The 14,087-nt window shown below is 54.8% G+C and overlaps 4 protein-coding genes across 4 annotated transcripts; 1 reads left to right on the top strand and 3 right to left on the bottom strand.

Moving 5' to 3' along the window:
• Positions 1-77: 77 nt before the first annotated feature.
• CABS01_10784 (nonselective cation channel) lies at positions 78-2,324 on the bottom strand (the record flags this gene model as incomplete). Its single annotated transcript, XM_060544139.1, has 4 exons — positions 78-1,651; positions 1,809-1,910; positions 1,964-1,992; positions 2,065-2,324. The coding sequence occupies 4 exons, from the start codon at positions 2,322-2,324 to the stop codon at positions 78-80; spliced, it is 1,965 nt and encodes a 654-aa protein (XP_060398863.1).
• Positions 2,325-3,457: 1,133 nt separating this feature from the next.
• Positions 3,458-4,093, top strand: CABS01_10783 (Snf7 family protein; the record flags this gene model as incomplete). Its single annotated transcript, XM_060544138.1, has 1 exon — positions 3,458-4,093. The coding sequence occupies one exon, from the start codon at positions 3,458-3,460 to the stop codon at positions 4,091-4,093; it is 636 nt and encodes a 211-aa protein (XP_060398862.1).
• Positions 4,094-4,390: 297 nt separating this feature from the next.
• Positions 4,391-7,479, bottom strand: CABS01_10782 (WD domain-containing protein; the record flags this gene model as incomplete). Its single annotated transcript, XM_060544137.1, has 2 exons — positions 4,391-7,209; positions 7,317-7,479. The coding sequence occupies 2 exons, from the start codon at positions 7,477-7,479 to the stop codon at positions 4,391-4,393; spliced, it is 2,982 nt and encodes a 993-aa protein (XP_060398861.1).
• Positions 7,480-11,753: 4,274 nt separating this feature from the next.
• Positions 11,754-13,034, bottom strand: CABS01_10781 (uncharacterized protein; the record flags this gene model as incomplete). Its single annotated transcript, XM_060544136.1, has 3 exons — positions 11,754-11,881; positions 12,375-12,727; positions 12,811-13,034. 3 exons carry the CDS (start codon positions 13,032-13,034, stop codon positions 11,754-11,756), a joined length of 705 nt encoding a protein of 234 aa, XP_060398860.1.
• Positions 13,035-14,087: the final 1,053 nt, after the last annotated feature.

Genomic DNA, 14,087 nt, shown 5'->3' with positions numbered 1-14,087 from the left:
TTGATAGATGTATTATGATGCCTTGATGTAATCAATAATAAGCCACTATGACTGCGACCGCACTTCTTCAACCTCCTTTAATCATCGTGCTCCTGGACCCCATTCCGTAGCCTTGATCTCCATCGAATGGGTCGGCTCAGATCAGCCGACAACTTGGGCACAACCTCGCTCGTCACAGACCCCTCGTCGCCAATCTTATCCAGCTCCTCGATCAAATCAGCAACATCCGGCGGTGGCGCCGTATCGAACACGGCCTGGATGTCACCGTGCGGCGAAAATCCCGAAAGCTGCCACCCCAAGAACCTTCGGCGGCCACCGCCACCATTCATCTTCTTCCTCATCCGGCGCGAGAATTGTCGCCTCTCGTATAGACTGATGAGCAGCAGGGTCGGCAAATTCAGCGCGCGGATCAGCGCCACGTTGACCCTGTGAAACGTCTCGGCTGACACGGCGAACCGTAATGGCAGCAGCGTCGCAAGCGCAAAGATGTTGAAAGGCGGCGGGTACGCGAAAATGGCATCGCTTTTGACGCCCTCGAAAGTCAGCACCGCGCGGCGGAAGCGCACCTCGGCCGCCTCGTCGGCAATGATGTTGGAAAAGGTGTTTGTCAGAACGGCGACGAGGATCGTCAGGAACAGCGTGTTGCCGAGGAACGCGAAGCCGACCATGAGCGCCGGGCCGAGAATGATGTGGAACTGCGTCGACTCCTGGATGCCGGTGCCGTCGAGACCGAACCAGATCCAGAGCATCCACTTGCAAATGGCGAACCACGAAGGCGTCTCGTTGAGGTTATCGTTGGAGTCGATGAGCCACTGCAGCGCAAGGAGGAAACCCATGAAGCACCAGCACGCGAGGAACGACAGCAGCAAGAAATCCTTCATCATGGCGTGCAGGGAGATGAGGACGATGTTGTCGGGTGCGATGTTGAAGGCGACGCGGGTGAGAAGGATCGGCGCCGCGAGCGGGAGGATGTGTAGGCCATGGCCGTCGGGGAAGTGTCCTGCGCCTACGTCGTATATGCGCGCGAGGACGTATACAGCGTAGATTGCGGAAAAGGTGACGTCAAGCCAGGACCAGAGGTTTTGCGCGTGGACCTCCCAGCCATGTTCCGCGACGGCGGCAACTTCGTCGAGGACCCAGCCGGCGGCGTAGATGCAGAAGAGGAACTCGAAGACCTCGTTGCTGCTGCGGCGGTAGAGCATAGCGAGGAAGTAGAGAATCATCAGGATGAGGAACTGGACGAATTCGATGGAGTTACGGGAGCGCGGGACGATGAGACGGTAGTGGTTCAGGAGGGGCGCTTTCCGCGGGTCGTAGAGGGAGATGGGGCGGTACTCGTAGTGGTCGGGCAGGATGTCGACAAAAGAGAGCGGGGTGTAGACGACGCGGCCCTCGTAGACGGCGTTGATGACGCGCTGGCAACCGGGCGAGGAGATAAAGGTCTTGCTCTCGGAGAGGATGGCCAGCTCGAGGGCGGTGAGTTTGCGTTCGAGACCACCGCGTTCCTGGGGTGCCCACTGCCGACGGCCTTCGAACTCCACGGCTTCGGGGGCGCCCTCAAACGGATCGAAGCCGCCGACGAGGAGGCGCGAGAGGAAGAGGAGTCCTTGGGAGCCCGGATTGGCTTCGTGGAAGCGGCGGAGGACGCGGGCTGCTACGAGTTCGCAGAGCGTTGCACGTGCTACGTTGACGGGTTGATGGACTGAAGTTGCCTGCTGGCGGAGGAAGTAGAGGCGGTTGGCAAGGAGGCAGTAAACTTATTCTGGTGTTAGTCATGAGTAGTACTGAAGAGAAGGGGGATCACATACCTATGGTGATGTCGTTGGGATGATACAGACGCTCAACGAGAGGCCGGACGATGAGAATGTTCATCCTGGGGTCACTCAACTGGCTCAGTGTGTATGGATCATCTAGATCTCAGTGTGAGTACACTTGTTTCCTGACATTGAAAGTTGGTTCTTACCTATACTTGCATTGATGAGCCGGCGGACGCTATCTCAAGGTCAGCATTCTACTACCCCAATTTGACTGAGCATTAGATATTCCGAGCTTTGATGGACGTACCGATGCATTGAAACATAGATGGGCAGCTCAGAAACTGAAGACGGAATCCCTGGTTTCTCTTCATCGTCACCATCACCAAGACAAGCCTCAGTCTCGGAGCCGCCAGCGACACCAGGACCTTCGTCGTCGTCCTCCTCGTCACCACGACACCTCTGACGGCCCGTCCACAACTTGGCCTCTTCCGCCATCTCCTCCGTCGGCGACCGTCTCATCTCCAGCTTCTCACAGGTCGGTGTGGTCCGTCTGCGTCGCAAATACATTCACTTTTGCTATGGGATACATCAAGAGGCAAATGGTGACGGCACACAGATCAAAGGGCCGTGGACAATCGGAGAAACAAGCACCTGTCCTGATTGTCCACTGACGAATCATCCCCTTAAATGGACAATACGGAACAGCTGGGGTAAAGGGGCCCTGTTTTTAGTCATGGAATCTTGGCGATTCATTACAAGACACCAGCCGCGATGCCCAGGGTTTGGGAGGAAACCATTATGTAAGTGCGAGTCGCTCCGCACGCGCGTAGCCGGTAACCCCTGACAAGACGCCAAACACCGAAGCCGTGCTAAATGAGCCTCCCGGTGGAAGCACATAATGAGGGACGAGGAGTCTAGAGAAAGAACGGAAGCACGAGCTTCAGATAGGATCTTCAGCGAAAGCTCCGTGTGAGGCAGGAATGCATGTAGAAGGCACAGGGGCAAAACGGAGTAGCAATAGATCCATTACATTTATCCCGAATCGAAGGCAATAACTCTGAAGGCTTTGGACTAGAGTAGACTGGTTGTGGGAGGAAGCATCCAACCCGAAGAGAGAGACAAAAAAGAGTTCACCACCGGTATAGCTACACCTCTTGATGCTCATGGAATTTGCGCCCTGGAACTCTTAGCCTTCATATTCCAGGCTTGTTCTTGGACTTGAGCACTCCACCTTCCAGTCACTTCTGTCCCGATCGCAGAGTTTGATAGAATGTAACGAGGTCATCAGACATAGACTGGCAATCTGGAGACCGTTGAACAGCGGATACCCGGGCTTCATCACTGTCTCCGCCAAGCCGGGCATGGCAAGAGTAAGGTAAGGGAGGTCGCGTTCGCGAATCCGGGGTCCACCGAGACCAAGCCTCTCGGAGCACCGGCCTTACATTTCTCCCTTTCGCCCGGCGCCTCAGCGGGGCCTGCCCAACCACCCGCAACCACCACCCCGACCGCGGGGTCCTATCGATAACCGTCACCCAGCTTCATCACCACGCAACGTCATCCAGGCAACGACACAAACGCCCACCAAAACCCAAAGATACTCACAACCTCACCAGGCTCACCACACCTCCTCTCCGACACCCCAAGAGACAAAGATACCCTCCCCCACGAACCTCAGCAACACACACAAATCACCAGCAACCATGAACCGCCTCTTCGGCGCAGCCCCCAAGGGCCCAAAACCAACCCTAAACAGCGCAATCACAAACATCGACGACCGCATCTCCTCAATCGACGTGAAGCTCTCCGCCCTCACCGCAGAACTAAACACCTACCAACAAAAACTCTCCAAAATGCGCGACGGCCCCGGCAAAAACGCGATAAAGCAAAAGGCGCTAAAGGTCCTCCAGCGCCGCAAAATGTACGAGTCCCAGCGCGACCAGCTCCAGTCCCAGGTCTGGAACATGGAGCAGGCGCAGACGATGCAGGATAACCTGAAAAATACCATGGCCACCGTCGACGCGCTCAAGACGACCAATAAAGAACTCAAGAAGCAGTACGGGAAGGTGGATATCGACAAGATTGAAAGGTTGCAGGATGAGATGGCGGATTTGATGGATATTGGAAATGATATCCAGGAGAGTCTGGCGAGGTCGTATGATGTGCCCGAGGACGTGGACGAGGCGGAGCTGGACGCCGAGTTGGAGGCGTTGGGGATGGAGGCTGAGTTGGAGCCCGAGATGGGCGCTATGCCGAGTTTCTTGCAGGAGGAGTTGCCCGAGTTTGTGGATGAGGAGCCGGCCAAGGAGGGTGCCAAGCTCAAGGAGGCTGCTGGCTAATATGCTTGCAGAGTGTCGTGTAGGAAATGAGATAAAGACTAGATGGGAGAGCAAAGGCAAGCTTTCGGAGAGTTTCGTATCTCGGCGTAATGGCATACCTCATATCCACTTCATTACAAGTGCCAGGCACTGTGGCTATTCATGTTCACAACTCGAATTCACTTCTTATTGTTCCGAAACTCCTCTTTTTCCCAAAAATAAAACCAACGAGCCCTCCCTCTGCCGATACGATTCGCTATGCCAGTGAGATGCTACTACTACTACTACTGCTATTTCAACACGCCACGTCGTCCGCCTCTAGTCCACTGTCCCAAAGAACCGCGCAACCTCCTCCAGCTCCGGGTCATTGTTGCAAAAGTCCCAGCCCACAATGACACTCGTCTGACTACAACAAATGATCCTGCGGGCATCGTATTGCAACTTAAACACCCTTGCAGGGCCGTTGTCGCCGTTGGCAATGTGCGGATGGTGCGCCGCGTCAGGCACAGGGTTTTGCGCACCTTGTACCGGCACCGGCGTCGCCTGAGTCTGAACAGGCGCTCCCGGCTGCGTCGGCTGTGCTTGATTCTGAGCTTGTCCCTGGATGTGTAAATGTCCTTGCACCTGGGGCGTCGCAGGTCCGGCGGCGGGTGTAGCGGCGGTGGCGGCGGCAGCTTCTTGTTCTTGAGCGTGTCGCTGGCGCACAACTTCCATATGAAATCTGGTAAGGGTCGGCTGCTGAACCTGTGTGCTTGACGACGGAGCGAATCCATTCAAGGGTGGCAGCGATGGCGGATCAATTGTTTGCGTCTCGCGGTTCGCCATAAGACGGCGCGACTGGTTGAGTTGCGTCTCCAAAAGAGCAGCGTTGAGCACATTGCGGAGGTCGGCTCTGATGCGCGGGTTTGGCTCTCTGCTAATAGCAGCCTGAATGTGTGAATTGTACACCAACATTGTCTGGTAATGATGCAAAGCCTGGCGCAGCTGTGTCGGTCCCCGAGGCACAACCGCGTCAATCAGGTTCATAAAAGCCTGTGCCGAATCGGGCGTAATGGTGGCAATAATGGGATTGTCGACGGTCGTCCTGGGAGAAGATCCCCGAGTGCCGCGCGCCGTGGATGAGGAGCTTGACTCCAAGTTTGCCAGCATCTCTTGTGCCGTGAGCTGTGAAGCCGCTCTTGCCGCAGCTTGAGCTTGGCTTTGCGCTGCCGCGGCTCCCTCTTCCTGACGCAGATGTTGCGTGTCCTTCCAGACGCCCTCCTTATCACGGCGCCAGATGATGATACTCTGGTCGTAGGAGCCAGACACGATGCGAGCGTATTTGCCGCCACCGCCGCCGGGGGGGAGAATGGCACCATACGCCGTAATGTCCTCCGGTCGTTGACTACCCGCGTTACGGGCCTGGGCACGACCACGGCGACTGCCATGATCGCTAAAGGGGCTGACGACTCCATCAGCTACCGCCTTAAAGTAGAGCTCGTCAATCCTCTTGGCCTCAGCCTTATCCTCTTCAGCGCTGTAAGGAAGATCGCCGAAACCAGCCTGGACTGTTCGCACAAGGTTCGTGTGCGCGCGCAGACTGGCGACTTCGAGACCCGTGAACCTGTCAAACACCTTGACCTCGTTGTCGCTGCTGCCGCTAACAATCCTCCGACCGTCGTACTGCACGCAGGCAATGCCCTTGCTATGGCCAACGACTGTCCGGATACAGACCTGCTTTGTCCAGTCCCAGACCTTGATGTTTCTGTCACCGCTGGCTGACACCACTTCGTTGCCATGGATCTGAACGGCGTTGACAGCCGCGCCATGTCCGTCCAGAGAACCAATAAGGCTATACGCAGGCTTGAGGGGCAGGTCGTCCATGGGATTGCCGTATCCGTAGTCTCTGACGCGTTTCGGGGCGTTGAAGACGACATCGCCATCACCGTAGCCGGGGTCACCGTATTTGAGGGGACGGCGGTTGAAAATCTTGATGGTCTTGTCCTTTGAGCACGTGACCAGAATCCTCTTGTCAAATTTGATGTTGAGAACCGACTCGGAGTGAGCATTCTTGAGCCTTTGAATCATCTGTCCTGTTGAAAACTTCCACAGAATGACGTTGGAGTCACTGCTTCCAGAGACGATCAAATCTTCGTCCTTGTCCGCATCGAACTGCAAGCAGAGCACAGATCCAGTATGGCCTTCCAGGGGCGGCCTCAACAATCGCTGGGTGTGCAGACTCCAGATACGAAGGGTCTTGTCACGACTACCGCTAACGAGGTATTCGCTGTCGAATTGCAGACTGTATATGCACTCTTGGTGGCCTTCTTGCGGGTGATCCGGGTGGGGCAGCTGGAAGTTGGTGAACTTCCCAAGCTCCCAGTTCTGCTCCAGGCGGTGGCGCATCGTATATAGATACTTCCAGTCGAGCCTGTACCGTCGGCTAGGTGCGTCCCAGGACCATAGTGACGACCGCGAGATTCTGCCGAGAGCGTCGGTGGACATTATGGGCGGCAGCGAGTCTTCCTTGACAAGAGCGGCGCGCAACATCGGCGACGCTTTACCCTTGCCCTTGGTGTCGACGCCGAAATTTCTCTCTGTACTTCGACGTGTGGACCCCGAAGCCGACCTGTCCAGATCCATATCTCCATGTTGCGGCGTAGCTGAACTCCGAGAGAAGCCGAATGACGAGGCAGGGCTGCCAAAGATGCTGTTGCCCATGATGGAGTTCATCGAATCTTCCCTGGTGACCGAAGCCCCGGCGTCCGTCATCTCGAGATCATTGTCTTCGGATATCGCACGCTTCTTGTGCGTGTGGCCGTCCTCGCATGATCGAACCCTGTGGAGAGAGCTGGGGGATTGGTTCTGAGGTTTGTTCGCATCTTCTTCCCACTTGTTGACTTCCGAGTAGATGGCCTTCCAGCCCTCCATATTGTACAGCTTCTCCCATAGCTTGCGGTCGAGGGCCAGTTCGTGCCAGGCGTGGCAAGCCTTGGCGACGTGGATGAGAGAGAGGGGATCGAGGTATCCGAGAATCTTCAGGCAAACTTCTGTCGGCAAGTAGTGAACGAAGTTGATGTACATGCGAGGATGTAGACGCTCGACGATTTCGACGATGGTCGATGTGGGTAGCTGGTCGAGAAGAGCAATAGCAAGCTCTGTTCATTTGGCAAAGTGTCGTGTCAGTTGTTACCGCAAGGACTTTGAGCAAGCAGAGCAAACGTCTGCCCTGCTGCAGCTGCATCACAGGGCAAGGTAAACGTACCAGTCTTTTCAGAGGTGGACAGGCCGGGGAGATGCTGGGCGAGCCAGGCGGGCAGGTCTGCAGGTGGACGCGAGGCCGAGACATCCTGAGTGCCGCTGAAGCTAGGGTTCAGAGGGTCTTCGGAGTAGCCCTCGTCGGGCTGTTGTGAGGTAAAGGCAGACATGTCTGGCGAGAGTGTGTAGTTCGAGAGGTTATGGAGATGTCGCGCAGGACTTGGTCTCTACGGCTCTTCTCTAATGGCAAGGTATGCGCAGTCGCGGGCCATGCGTGCGAGGGGCAGAAGGGGTTCGTGCTCGGTCGCGGGGTGGACTACGGTCGATTGGCTTCTCTGGAATGCTTTGTGGTGGTGGTGGTGGTGGTCGTCGTCGTCTTCCTGGCCGAGAGTATGCAGCGCGGGAGAGAGGCAAGTGAGACTATGGGCGGACTGATATCCAGGGAAGTCTTTGGGCGACGTGATGCAAGGCGGCTAGGGTTCCTTTGATGGGCGTGGTTACGTATTGGTGGTGATGCAATGGTAGTGTAGAATGTTGTCTTAGTTGTGTCGCATCCAGAAAATAAAGCAAGGAATGGGTGCGGCTTGAAAGCTGCGAGTGTCGATGCAACAGCAGAAGCAAGGCAGGCAAAGAGAAGAGGAGATGGGACAGGGTGTGGGGTGGGAAAATGGTTGGATTGAGATTTTGGGATTGAGATGGAGAGTTGGATTGGGGAAAGGAAGGGTTGGTTGGATGATGTTGAACGGCGGGTTGAATGTTTGGATGTTTGGATGCTGGGCTGACCGGGGGCGGCAGGGCGGGTGGAAATGCAGCGGGAGCGCTTGGCCGTTGTTCGTTGAAGATGCCTGGATGTCGCCGTGAGGTAAGCAGGCAGGGCAATAATTACGGATGCAGGTAAGCGATCCAGACCTGCCGGATGATTAGGTGACAGTTCAGGTGAGCAAGGTGAACACAAGGCAATGGAAGGCAAGGCAAGGCAGCGGAGTGCGGAAGGGCGAGAGGCGGCGGCGGCGGCGGCGGGCGGTAAGAAGCCGGGAACCTTAGGGAAGCCAAGTGGGCACTGGGCGGGGATTGCTTTGCAGCCTGGAAAGCCTGTTTTTTGGTCCCTGGGAATCACCTCAACCTGGAAAATTGGTGATTGGGATAGGAGAGGGGAACCAAGGGAACCATGGAACATGGAAACACATGAACACAGCACCACAGCATCACAACACGTTGACCGCTGAGCAGCTACGGTACTATGCATACGGATCCACGGATACCTCATGCAAACGAGTTTTTGGCAGACTGAGAGAGGGCGGAGGTGGCGGGATGGGATGGGGATGATGGAGCAATAACAGACGGGTCCGGCGATTATCACTTATCCTTGTTCTCTTGTCTGAAGACATTGCTCCTCACACTTCTATTGCTATTTACTCTCCTCAGTCTCCATGTCTGTTGATCAGAGTAATTGACCAATATCATCATCGCATCGCATCCCCTTATCCCCTCGGCATCCTCTCACGGTGCCCATCTCCAACCTCTCCTCCTCATCCCCCCATCGACCCCCTCTGATATCCATACTGAGTGCGGATCCCAGACCAAGTCAGTGACAAGAGGTGTGGACATGCAACAGACAAAGTAGGCAAGGACCGGCAGGCAAAAAATAAGCCGCAAGAACAAGGGGGCCGCCCAAGCAATGCGGAGCGACCACCGGCCGCGGGAGTCTGCCGCCACGTCCGTCCGCGGCCCGCATTCCACTCGCTCACTCTGCGTTACTCCTAGAAAGCTTTCCAGCACTCACTTTACATGGTGCGGGCAAGGCATAGGGTCAGACCATAAGCCAAAGCCGCCGCGTTCTCCGACAGCAGATTCTCCCAAACGCCTCCTGGAAGCAGAACGGCTTCCGGGAAGAATGTGAAAGGAAGCAAAAGATAATGAAGCATCATCCAGCCCTCTCACTCCCATCTACTTTCAAGTTGCCATACTCCTCAAATTACAACTTTCCCCCTCCCGCTTGTGCCTGCCGCTTCACTGCACGAAATACATACATACAATACCTAGCCTTCGCAAAAGACCCGCAAATGAGCAGCAACGGGTGGCAAAAATGCGGGAGGGGCTTCGAGTGGGGTTGAATTCAGAACGTGCCAGCAGAAAGCAAGATTCAAAAGTGAAAAAAGACCTCACCTCAAGCTTATGGGGAATCCTAAGTTTACTAACTATGGTTGGGCAAGAGTGTGGTATGACACATATGTGCCTATCCAGATTTAGACACACCCGCTGCCGGCCGACGACTTGTCTTGCATTTTGTATATCCCCACGAGCGCAGGGTGAGATCTTGTCCTTTGGAGAGTTCGTGATCTCAGATACTCGCATAGTACATGAGACACATATCTAGATCTTACAACTACCTAGAGATCCCAGGTTAGAAATGACCTTGATCTCATCCCCCCTCAGCTTACTTGAAACATAATCACCATAATACCCATCCATATCATGAGCCGTAGCGTTCCCTCACATATACCTCATACCCGCAGATACACCTTCCTTCCCAATTTAAGCTCACAACTCAATCGGCCAAGAAAGTTTATTCTTCTTCTCAGTGAATCCCCTTCTGTATTGTTTGACTACCTACACCTACACATAAATAACATTCACGATTCCCCTCCCCTCCGGCGCCGACTTGTCCATCGGACAGCAAAGCCCATGTTCCCTCTATTACCCCTCCCATCGGGCTCCCGAGACTAGTATGGTTCATCGCAACATGAAATGCTAATTATGTGCCCAGACTCGGCTCTAGCTCTTAGGTTCCTGTATGTTACCTTCCAAGTTGTTTCCCATGCATCTTGGCTTTCATCACTGGCCGGTGCCATAGGACGCTTTTTTGATACTGGCCCATTCCACTTACCCAAGGCCGGTTGTATTTACTGTTGACTGCCTCATCATTCACCGCTTAGGCAAAAGAAAAGAAAAAATTAGGTGAGGCAAATTATATAGACATTTTCTCGCCACCTACCTTCATGGTTTCCCTTGCGCCTACGAGCTGCTGTCGAGAGGGCCCAAAAAACGGAAAGCCGAATGATAAGTCAGACGTACCTGTCACTGACACGTGTACGGTGCAGATCGGCGGCGGCGAACGTCCCGCCCTGATCAATAGTTTCCCCTTTCTCTTCTCTCATTCGTGATTTGAAATGGCCAATTCTCGGCCCTACCATGAAAGTAGGTGGACATGATCGCTCTGCCGATTCATCCGGCTTCAGCCATGAGCCGACACCAGGTGCTTCTGCCCTCCCCGGTGAGCCTCCGAAAAGTGACAACGCCCGGTCCGGGTATCCGCATGACTGCGCCTACCTCTCAGGTACTGAAAGCGCGGCAAGAAGTTCAGGAGGCTCACTAGGACAAACACGAGGGATCCCTCATCGTGATCTCTAAGGGACTCTCCTGACAGATGCAGGTCGAGCACGAACAGAGGCGGCGGGAACGACGTCGCACATGACAGAAAACTCCAATGAGGAAGCCGGCTTAGCTTCAATGACTTTCTCATCCGCCCGCAGTCATGTCGCACGAAACTTTTCTTGTGCGCGCGCTGTCCGGAGCTGACCTTGCCATTCTCCAGAAAACCTCCGGGTGAGTTTCTTGGGTGTTCGCCTCTTCTGCACGTCAGCCCGGGACTCCCCTCTCTGAATGCTTGCCTCCGAAGGGGGTATGACGTTCTTTCTCTATTAGAGGCTGCTCGTGTGAGTGCAGGCGTGTCATTGCCGGGCGCATCGAGTCGCGCACAAGATCACGAGGCGACGCTCAATAATCAGATTGTTTCCCGAACTGCCTGCGATGAGTCAAGGCAAGCTGTGTCCGTAAAAGCACAGGCTCTGGATGAGTGCTCTCAGAATGGAACGCCTGTTTGTGACAATGGACAATCAGAATGAGGCGAAATAATCCCCGAGCTTCGTCAGTCCACTCCGTGAACAATCGGCCTAAAGTGATTTTCCGGGGTACTTCGCCTTTTGCGTGGATCCACCACGAGTCCTACGGTCCCTATTCGTATCCGTGAGGTCTAGTCCTACCAGTTAAGGGATGGGCCGCGAGAGATGCCGTGGTTTGCGTGGGTGCATGCACGAGAGATTTGTCCCGATAGACTATCCCCAGTTTGTCCGTCCTGTGTGAGCCTCAGCCCAATGGTGACATCTTGGCATCCTCTGCAAAATACCATTGGTGAAAACCTCATGCTATCATAGACTCTCACCTGTCTTTGTGATGTCTCGTCCTCAAACAATTTTCTGGAGGAAAACAAACAACGGGCAAAGAAAGACCGGGTGCCGTGGCTGATCTCCATGCTCTTTGACGGCGTCTGCTAAACTGCGAATGGCATAAACTGTGCAGCTCAGGCGCATCGCATCGGTCTTGAACTATCCAGCGGCCGCCGAGTCTCAACCATGCCGCCTTGAGACGGGGCCGGTACTCATCATCAAGCCACCGAAAACGCCTCTCGCTCCGAGCAGCTCGCACCACCGCCCCAGCCCGGACCGCCCAGGCCGAGAGTGAGACGCACCGTTGAAGCCTCCAAGCCTGGGGCTGAGGTGGCCAGCTGCGATACTGGATTTGCATAGGTAATTCTCTTTTGCAGGATATGTACACGGGAAGAAACAAGGACGAGCGCCATGTTTGGCATCGACAGCCCATCCCACAATCCAGCACAGGCACAAGAGGTAATCTGAAGCACATTGCAGCGCATCCTGAAGGGTGAGAACATTTGCTCGGGACGTCCTTCGTTCGGAGTGGATTCCGCTCGCCTTTCTGGAGGCTAGCCGTCGTGACCTATGTCGGCCATCCCATGTTAGGCGTTGGTTGAGTGGTCCAGAAAATCCCAAAATAAATTCGTCATGTGAGGCTCCCATTGTTTCCCAGACCTTGTGGGCCAGCCTACCAGGTGCATGAAGATGGTGTTTCAACGTCTTTGACGTGTTTTGGTCAGCCCATGGAGGGTGGCTTACCGGGACTTGATCCGCGGCTGTGGATTGGATATCCAGCCAGGACTTAGTTCGCAGGGAATTAGGTTTTGTGTCCATGGAGCTAGACATGACGGTACCTATGCCCTTCAACGGGCGGTCGGTAGCCGTGTGCCCGGACAGACTGACAGCGACAGTTGCAGGGTGAGCGTCGTCCTTGATAGCGGTGTGTAGGCGCAAGAGACCCTGAAGAGACTCGACAGCAGAGTCAGAAGAGACCGGGATGGCAGTGCGAGGCTGCACGGCGCATGTCCTGTCTGCGGCGTAAGAGCAGGGTAGTTCCGTGCATTGGAGCATCGAAACAACAGACGGATGGGAGACGCTCATGCGGTTGTCTGAGAACCCATCCACCGATCTCGTCTGCGTATGTGGGTGAGTGAGTCTGTCGGTCGGGCGGCTTGAATTGCTGACGGGCAGCATAGCACAGTGGTGTCTGGAGAGCGAGGGGGGCATATGTTTGTATCCCTCCTAGCAGCCGGCAGCGCAAGATGTGGTCAAAGTTTGCTAAGAGAAGACGCCTTGCGATATGTGCAGCAGGATATACGGCGGGCGAAGGGGGGAAGGCCCGAAGAGTGCAGACACGACCGGATGGCTGTGCTTGAAGGCGCCTGGCGCACCGTTAGTTTCAATGTTGGGAGGAGACCAACCGCGATGGACTGATTGCGACTGCAGCGGCAGTTGTCGATTGATGCAGGCCGGTCAGGTCTTGTTCGGGTCTTGGCCGAGATGGCGATGCGCATCGAGGTCAGTTTGTCGAATGCAACCCCCAAGATAGGGAATATGCGGCATCAAGTACGGACTGCGGAGGATGTAAAAGGGTTGGTCAGGATGTCTTTGCTCAGAGGGCAGGAGGGGGTCATGGAGATTTTGGCTTTGAGAGCGCAGGAAGGAACCCTTCTTTCTTGGTGCCTTCCCGAGACTCCCCAAGTGTCTTATCGGAGCACAGACCGGTGCGTTAGCTAAGCCGAGATGGCTTATCTGTACCTTCTCAGGTCCCAATGTGCTCCGTACCTTCCTCACCTTACCTTAGTACCTAAGGTACCTTACGCTGAAGTTGTTTCCAGATTCCCTTAATGTAGGGTACCTACCTCTCCAGCTTGTTTTATTTTCTTTTTTGAAAGATATCAAGGTGCTCTGCAGTCCATCTTGACTGATTACCTAACTTGCCGAACAGCTCACCGTATGATATTGCCATCTCCATGTCTCCTGCTGAACTTGACTGAGCAATACGAATCATGTTGGGCGCAAGTGGCCTGAGGGGTTTGGACCATCAAGTGGGCAGTCGGCTCATTGTGCAGAGCAACCATGGATGATCGATTTCTACAGCGGGGGGACAAAGGGCCCGGCAGGCATGTCGTGCAACGAGTACCTTGCAGACGCAATGGAGGCATGGCAATCAACCCGACACCGGCTTGAAGGCGCTCGAGCATATGAAGACTGTGTAATTTCACATACAGCTTGATGGTTGTGATTTGTTGTTTTAGAGATGTCTGCAATCGGCTCAAGACAGCGTTGGATTACGACTTCTGTACGGTATAGACTGCGGAGTACCTTATATCGTTGATACGATGCTTGTTAATGGATGATGTACTTGCCCGTCCCCAGGAAAGGCCCGTTTCCTCCATGCTCGTCATCCAGGGCATAACAATGACAGCCGTCGGAAAACAAGACGCAGGAAGCGGGACACGGGACGGGCAGAATGGAGGATCTGCTCAAGACAGTAGTTAGTCAACAATCCTCCTCAATCCGTATAGTTTGGACAGTGAGTTTTCAGGAAAATGTGTATCATTGAG

This window comes from Colletotrichum abscissum (assembly GCF_030869225.1).
Source record: "Colletotrichum abscissum strain IMI 504890 chromosome Unknown Scaffold_28.1, whole genome shotgun sequence".
Lineage (NCBI taxonomy): Eukaryota > Fungi > Ascomycota > Sordariomycetes > Glomerellales > Glomerellaceae > Colletotrichum > Colletotrichum abscissum.
This window is presented reverse-complemented; position numbering and strand designations above follow the sequence as displayed.